General features: G+C 36.9%; 1 protein-coding gene across 1 annotated transcript; it reads left to right on the forward strand.

The window, feature by feature from the left end:
* Positions 1–5277: 5277 nt before the first annotated feature.
* LOC135624003 (stress-response A/B barrel domain-containing protein At5g22580-like) lies at positions 5278–5713 on the forward strand. Its single transcript, XM_065127471.1, has 2 exons — positions 5278–5396; positions 5488–5713. The coding sequence occupies exons 1-2, from the start codon at positions 5278–5280 to the stop codon at positions 5711–5713; spliced, it is 345 nt and encodes a 114-aa protein (XP_064983543.1).
* The last annotated feature ends 2318 nt before the right edge of the window (positions 5714–8031 follow it).

The raw sequence follows: 8031 nt of genomic DNA on the forward strand, positions 1-8031 counted from the left end.
TGAGTTAAGAAGAAAGAATTCAGCAACATCTCAAAATGATTCATAGGCACTTATCTTAGAGAACAGAGGAAGGTCAAAGACTAAAAGCAGTTCACGCATGGGTAGGAGCAAGTTAAGATCAAGAAAAAATATTGTTTGCTATAACTGTGGTGAGAAAGGACAAAGAATAATATTACAAGAACCAATGTAAACAACCTAAGAAGAGTAAGAAAAAAGAAAAAAAAGTAGAGTCTACAAAGTCAAAGAATAATATTACAGCTACAGTGCAAGGTGGTGATTATTTGATTTTGTCTTCTTCTGATGATATTTTTTTTTATGTATGTCAAGATCTTGAGTGGGTGATTGACATAGGTGCTTCTTATTATGCTACACCACGGAGAGAGCTTTTTGCTACATACAAGTGAAAATTTTGGTGTTGTCAAGATGGGCAACTATGACACAACAAACATCATTGACATGGGTGATATCTATTTAAAGACCAACCTTGGCTGCAAGTTGGTGCTTAAGGATATGAGGCATATGGTTGATTTGAGGCTGAATTTAATTTCAGTTGGAAGACTAGATGATGAAGACTATGATAGCAGATTTTACAAAGGATAATGGAAGCTCATTAAGGGTTCTCTTGTTATAGCTAGTGGAAAGAAACATCATACTTTGTACAGGTTGCAAGCTATAGCTTATGGTGAGCAGTTAAATGCTACAAAGAAAGACTTCAATATGAAGTTATGGTATAGGCGACTAGAACATATGAGCGAGAAGGGGCTGCAAGCTCTTTCCAAGAGAGAGGTATTGCTAGACCTCAAAGGTACACATTTGAACCCTTGTATTGATTGTTTGGCTGGTAAACAACATAGAGTTTCATTTGCTAGTCCTATTGTGTCTAGAAAAATGCATGTCTTAGACCATGTTTATACAGATGTATGTGGTCCTTTGAGGACAAAAACTCCTAGTGGATCTGTTGATATTCCTAGTATAAGTGGTGCATTTTATTTTATCACTTTTATAGATGATTTTTCTATGAAAGTTTGAGCATATGCTTTGAAGACCAAAGATCAGGTGATTAATGTCTTTAAAGAGTTTCATGCCAGGGTTGAAAGGTAGACAGAAAGGCAATTAAAATGCATAAGATCAGATAATGGTGGTAAGTACACAAGATTATTTAATGATTATTGTAGGTCACATGGGATCCAACATGAGATGACAGTTCTTGGTATACCTTAGCATAATGCAATTGCAGAGAGGATGAACCGCACCATCATGAAAAAGATCAGATGTATGCTTTCACAGGCAAAGCTACTTAAAAGGTTTTGAGATAAGACTTTGAGAACTACAGTTGATGTGATCAACTTGTTATCATGCATAACCCTAGATGATGATGTTGCATAGCATGTATGGTCAGGGAAAGATGTTTCCTACAGGTATTTGAGAGTGTTTGGTTGTTATGCATTTGTACATGTTCCAGACAATGAGAGGTCCAAGCTAGATGGTAAGACTAAATAATATATTTTTCTTGGTTACTCGCATGATCAGTTTGGTTACAGGCTTTGGGATCCAGAAAAACAGAATGTGTTCAGAAGCAAAGATGTAATTTTCTTTGAGGATCAAACCTTTGAAGATTTAAAGAAGAAGACACCAGATAAGACTTTTGCAGAAGGATTAGCAGATTGTGACCCAGTAACTCCTCCAGTATATCAGAGTGATGGGGGAGATATGCAGGAAGATGGTGTAGAGCCTGATGTTGATATACCTGTAGGAAATGTTGAGCAAGAAGAAGTTGGAGAGTAACTTCCCGTAGAACTTCAGTTGAGAAGATCTTCTAGACAATGTCAACCTTCCAGAAGATACTTTACAAATGAGTATGTGATACTTACTGATGCAAGTGAACCAGAGAGTTACTAGGAAGCAGTTGAAAGTGAGCAGAAAGATAAGTGGTTAGTTGCTATTTTGGAAGAGATGGATTCTTCAGAAGAACCACACTTATAATTTGGTACAAGTGAGTTTTTAAGTTGAGGGCTCAAGGATATTATTCTCAACCGAAGTACAAAGCTAGATTGGTTGTGAAATGAAAGACTTCGGTCAAAAGAAATGTGTTGACTTTGAAGAGATTTTTTCTCCTATTATTAAAATGTCTTCTATTCGTGTTGCTCTTGGTATTGCTGCTAGCCAGGACTTGGAGGTCGAATAGTTAGATGTGAAGACAGCTTTCATTCATGGTGATTTGGAGGAGAAAATTTATATGGAGCAATCATAAGACTTCAAAGTCAAAGGTAAAGAGAACTTTGTTTGTAAGTTGAAGAAGAGCTTGTCTGGACTGAAGCAAGCTCCAAGACAGTGGTACAAAAAGTTTAATTCATTTATGATAGAAAATGGATATAAAAGAACGGCTTCAAATTATTGTGTGTACATCAAATGGTTTGATGAGAATTTTATTATTCTCTTACTTTATGTTGATGACATGCTTATTCTTGAGAAAGATATGTCTAAAATTGACAGGTTGAAGAAGGAATTAAGTGAGTTTTTTGCAATGAAGGATATGGGGCCAGCAAAGCAAATATTGGGTATGCAAATTTCTCGTGACTGAAAAAATAAAAAGATTTGGTTATCACAGGAGAAGTACATCGAGAAGGTATTTGAAAGATTCAGCATTAGTAATGCAAAACTAGTTGGTTCTCCTCTTGCATGTCACTTCAAGTTGTGCTCAGAACAGAGTATATCAAGTGATGAGGAGAAGGAAAGATGCAAAAGGTTCCTTATGCTTCAACGGTTGAAAGTTTAATATACGCAATGGTATGTACAAGCAAGGTCTACCATACCGAATCGTACCGCCCGGTACGGGCAGTATGTATTGGTCTGATAGGCTAATGGTACGTCGACCGCCCGCTACCAGTCCGCTGTAGCAGTGCACTGTAGCACTGCAACAGTACAGTTTACTTTTGCAATACACTGTTATAGTAGTAGTACAATGCACTAATACACTGTAGCAATGCTACAGTGCTCGGTGCACTTGGGTATACCGCTCGATACACCGTACCGTACCGGTATCGAGCCTAGGTCGAAATACCGGTACGATACGGTATTGTAAACCCTGTGTACGAGGCCGAACATCGCATATACAGTGGGTGTTACTAGCAGATTTCTTGCAAATCCAAGCAAAGAGCACTGGGTAGTAGTGAAGTGAATTTTGAGATATCTTAGAGGGAGCTCTAATGTTTGTTTAAGCTTTAGAGGTAGATCACCTGTGTTGACAGGTTACACAAATGCAGATATGTCAAGAGATATAGATACGAGGAAGTCCACATCAGATTATGTACTTACTTTTGCAGGGAGAGTTGTGTCATGGCAATCTAGATTGCAAAGGTGTATTACTCTCTCCATCACAAAGGCAGAATATTTTGCTAAGGTATGAAAAGAAATGTTATGAATGAAATAATTCTTATAAGAATTAGGGGTGAAATAGAAAAACTATGTGGTACATTGTGATAACTAGAGTGTCATCTATTTATGTAAGAACCCATTGTTTCATTTCAAGTCAAAGCATATAGATGTTAGATACTACTGGATTCGAAATGTATTTGAAGAGAAGCAGTTGTAATTCCAGAAAATTCACACAGATGACAACAGAGCAGACTTGTTGATAAAGACTTTACCAAAAGAAAGATAGGAGATATGCCGATAGCTAGTCGGTATGACTTCACATTGAGGAGTCATAGGACAACCCCCCTTATGGGCTGAAGGGGGAGGTTATTGGGCTGACAGCCCATATTCAGCCCAAGGTGGGCTTTATCAACCCACAGCTCACCCCCTCTTAACCTAACACCCCTAATTTATATTAGGGGGGTGTGGTGGCTATAAAAAGAGGTAGAAAAAGACAGTAACGAGGTAGTTTTTGGCAGCCACGGAATTCCAAAGAAAAGGATGAGAATAAGACAGAAAAGAAAGAGAAAGAAAGGGAAGAAGATAAGCTTTCATCTTAGGTTAGATCAGATCTACAGTAGATTCTTATTGTGATTACTTGGGGAGAATTAGGGAGGATTTAAATATTGTGCACAGTGACGTGATCCTTGTATCCCAGTTATTCTCTTGTGATTATTGCTAGAGTTTTAGGCAAGAGATTGAGATTTATATATTCTTTATTCTTATAGTGGATTATCTCTACTTTACCCTGTGATTTTTACCCTTCACATTGGAGGGGTTTTTCATATATATCTTAGTATTCTATTTCATTGTAATTTCATTTAATTCCGTTGCGTATTATAGCCTGTTAGTATTTGTTCATATACAAAAGTTTATTTCACTTTATATCTCATCAAGGCATACCCGCACGATTTTATCCTTTCGAAGCATATGAGTTTCAAAAAGTGCCTCCGAGGGTAAGGAAGATCTGGCGAACTTATGAACCCTTGATTCTCATACTTCTCAACCAATGTAAGTCTAAATGATCTTATCAGATATTATTCTTATAAGTTTGTAGTTTGTCTATTTCTCAATTGATGTTAGACTAAAACGCATTTATCACATCCACATGTTTCCATGCCAAAGAACAGTTCGTTGCATGGCCCTATAGTTCAAAAAATATTCTAGGGAGACGTGTGAAACGGAAACCAAATAGCTGAGGATCAACAGTTCATCGTTTCATCGGACAAGTAACAATGGGAGCCTTGCGGAGAAAAGGTCAGGAAGTGCATTAAATTCATGTGGATTCTGTAACATCGTTGGCACAGTAGGTTAGGTATTATAAACCTCTGTGGTACGCAAAATTGTGGTCAAGACGAAACGCGAGAGGGCGTGAATCACACGGATTAGGTGCAACGTCATCCGTCATGGCGTCCACCACATCAATATACGGACATTATATGACTTTGAACTTTTAGTCCCCTTTGAATTTTTGCGTAATGCTGTCGTCCAACTTCTCTCTTGGAAGGGTATCGATATTAGAGAGAGAAATTATATGTCATCAAGAGATGGACGACTCGGTAGAGCAGTTTTATGATGGATTAATGGCATGCAAATGTAACGAGCAGTGTTTGATTGCCAAGTTGCAAATATCACGCACGTGATTCATTCATGTATCCCTTTCACCATTAAAGGAATCGAAGAAAACTTGAGTGCTTCAGACCACTTGCGGTTCACTGGCGACCAGCGCGATGGTAGAGGTGATTCATATCCACGGTGGTCCGTCTTGGTCGAGAGATAAGCCTTGGCTCGCCTATAAATACCCATGCAATCCTCTTCGTGTTCCGCCATCCCTCGTTTCAGTATCCATAGAGTGCAAAGCATATGGGACACATCAAGCATTTAGTTCTCGCCAAGTTCAAGGATGGAGCGGCGGTGGAGGAGCTGCTGCAAGGCTTGCAGAATCTTGTCTCGGAGATCGACGTTATCAAATCCTTCGAATGGTAACTCTCTCTCTCTCTCTCTCTCTCTCTCTCTCTCTCTCTCTCTCTCTCTCTCTCTCTTGTTTTCCTGATGGCAGAAATAATTATTCAGGGGAGAGGACGTGCTCAAGGACGAGAGGCTCGGCCAAGGCTTCACTCATGCTTTCCTGTTGAGCTTTGGGAGCGCTGAAGACCTTGCCGCCTACATAAAGCACCCCAGCCATGTGGAGTACGGGAAGGCATTCCGTGCAGCCATTGACAAGGTCTTGGCCATTGATTTCCCGGTGGTTGCCAAAGAGATTAGTGCTGGACGCAAAAAGTATGCTTCGAATATATAGTTCCGCAACTATGAACTCTCATTTAAGCTGCAACTGTTGTTCTTGCGTCTGCTGTATCCCAAAATCAAAGGCTAAGTATTGATGATGATGATGGAATGATGTAATAACTGCAAAAGTTAATCTTATTTTTAATATCATAAAGGGTCACATACCACCGGCCTCTTCTTCCTCATCCTCATCTTCACCATGCCATACTAGTTTATTTTATAGACATAGGGAAATTTTATTTCTTACCGAATAAATTACAACTTTATGATTCCATAACCAAAATTGTAAATTTATCACTGCACAGTTCTGCAAGAACTGATCATAAAATTGTAAATTTGTCTGTAAAAAACATTGGTGAGCACTCTACAAACATCGTCATAATATATACGTGACATTTTTTTTGTTTTGATCAAATAACAACTATGAGATTCGGATCAAATAACAAAAACCCACTGATGTTCAACAAATTATATCATTTTACAGGAAAAGATTGAGAATTCAAAACAGGTGGGATTGTACCTCTTGTGGGGTCATATTGATCCAAACCAAACATAGTAACATGTCTGCTATAAGCTTTTGACATGTGCAAAACATGTCGAGTTCTCTAAAATTTAAAGATGATGGTTGCATTGTCGCCGATATGGGCGTCGGAAGCTGATTTCAAGAAAACATTTAGGATGATGTGATTTGGTACCCATAAGAAAACGTGACATAAATAAACAACATTTCGTACCGTATTTATAAAATAAGCAAAACTCGATCTTCACAACCAATTCAAACAAAAATTGTCAACATGTTGATGAGAGATTTCCACAAAATACTAATTAGTTGCCTAATTATTAGAATTATACAAGACTTTTGTTAATCGTAAAACACATGCGCATGGATGAATACTTGAATAGAAATAATGGAAAATATACGGTGCAAATAGCTACCAAGCACTATGCACCACTCAAGATTTATTTGGATAGATGACTCAAACATGACCGTCGTGTACACTGAGAAACTTCTTATTGAATAGATCGATATCGGGATGAGTAGATGCGAATCATGAATAGTCAATGGTGGGAGAAGTCGATGATGTCTAAATCAATTTACTTTTGTTCAAACCCAATAATATCTTAGTCGACGAATAAATGTATAAAAAATTTAAATATTATCGAAAAGGTTTCGGATACTTGATCGGATGTCAAATGATACGAAGATCAAGATCGGATCGAAATCCCACCATTATTCCTCCGATCAAACAATCTAATCAACCACGAAGTTGAAAGCGAGTATTTTGAAAAAAATAGTAATTGACCTCGATTAGATGAGATTTTATATTTGACTTAATAAAAAAATATTTTATGATATAGATGAAATATTCCTTCAAAATTTTATATTGGGTTAGGCTTATGTCGTTCTAACCAGCGAACGAGTCCTTGTCACCTTAGTCTTACTTTAGTTGCCGCGTGTCGAGCCTTAATAATAATAAATATTATTCCTATCGCTACAGTATAAGCTAGAGAAATTAAAACACATGTTTGGCTCTCTTGGATTGAGCTCCTTTTGAGGCAAACAAAATAACCTTGCCAAAGGTGACAAACTTTGCCTACTAGTCTTATATCATTTTCCCATTAATAAGAATTCTTTTTTACATCCATTGAGGAGTGTAACATTTTCAAATTGTAGTTACAAGAAGCGAGATAAACTAAATGTAAGATGAACAAAAGGAGCAAATATCTCTAAATAAACAACACAATGACCTCAGACAAAACCTCGTAACTCGAGATTTTTAACATTCACACTTTTCCTTGGATTCCTTGGATTAATTTAAGACTTATATGTTCTATACGAAGACTTCTTATTCTAATCCATTCCAATATTTTATATATATATATATATATATATATATATATATATATATATATATATATATATATATATATATATATATATATACTGTACATATATATACATATATGTATATATATATACATATATATAATTGAAAAGAAACTATTCGTCAAAGAGAGGCTAATTATATATTACCCTTTATAGTTATACGTTCCTAGTATCCTGGTCTCTAGACCTAAAAAAAATTATAAAATTATATTGAAATCCATATGAAAGTAAAATATCTAGCTTTATTTACCTTAGCATCATTGATTTTACTAACAAAAGCACACAAATAAAAGAGCAAATAGATAATTTTAACGTTTCAATTATTAGTGACGGACTACGATGTCGTTGGGAGCCATGGGTAGCTGTTGTGGATAAGAAGAGTAGTGATAAGAGATGAGGACCGCTCGACAATTACATGGGTGTCAACGTAATTGTCGAGTTGC

The sequence above is a fragment of the Musa acuminata genome, chromosome BXJ2-9 (genome assembly GCF_036884655.1).
Source record: "Musa acuminata AAA Group cultivar baxijiao chromosome BXJ2-9, Cavendish_Baxijiao_AAA, whole genome shotgun sequence".
In the NCBI taxonomy this organism is placed as follows: Eukaryota; Viridiplantae; Streptophyta; class Magnoliopsida; order Zingiberales; family Musaceae; genus Musa; species Musa acuminata.

Excerpts from the sequence above, each read along its gene's own strand:
- LOC135624003 (XM_065127471.1), top strand. The coding sequence starts at position 5,278 with ATGGGACACATCAAGCATTTAGTTCTCGCCAAGTTCAAGGATGGAGCG. Across the intron at positions 5,397-5,487 it reads GTTATCAAATCCTTCGAATG|GGGAGAGGACGTGCTCAAGG; the intron begins GTAACTCTCTCT and ends ATAATTATTCAG.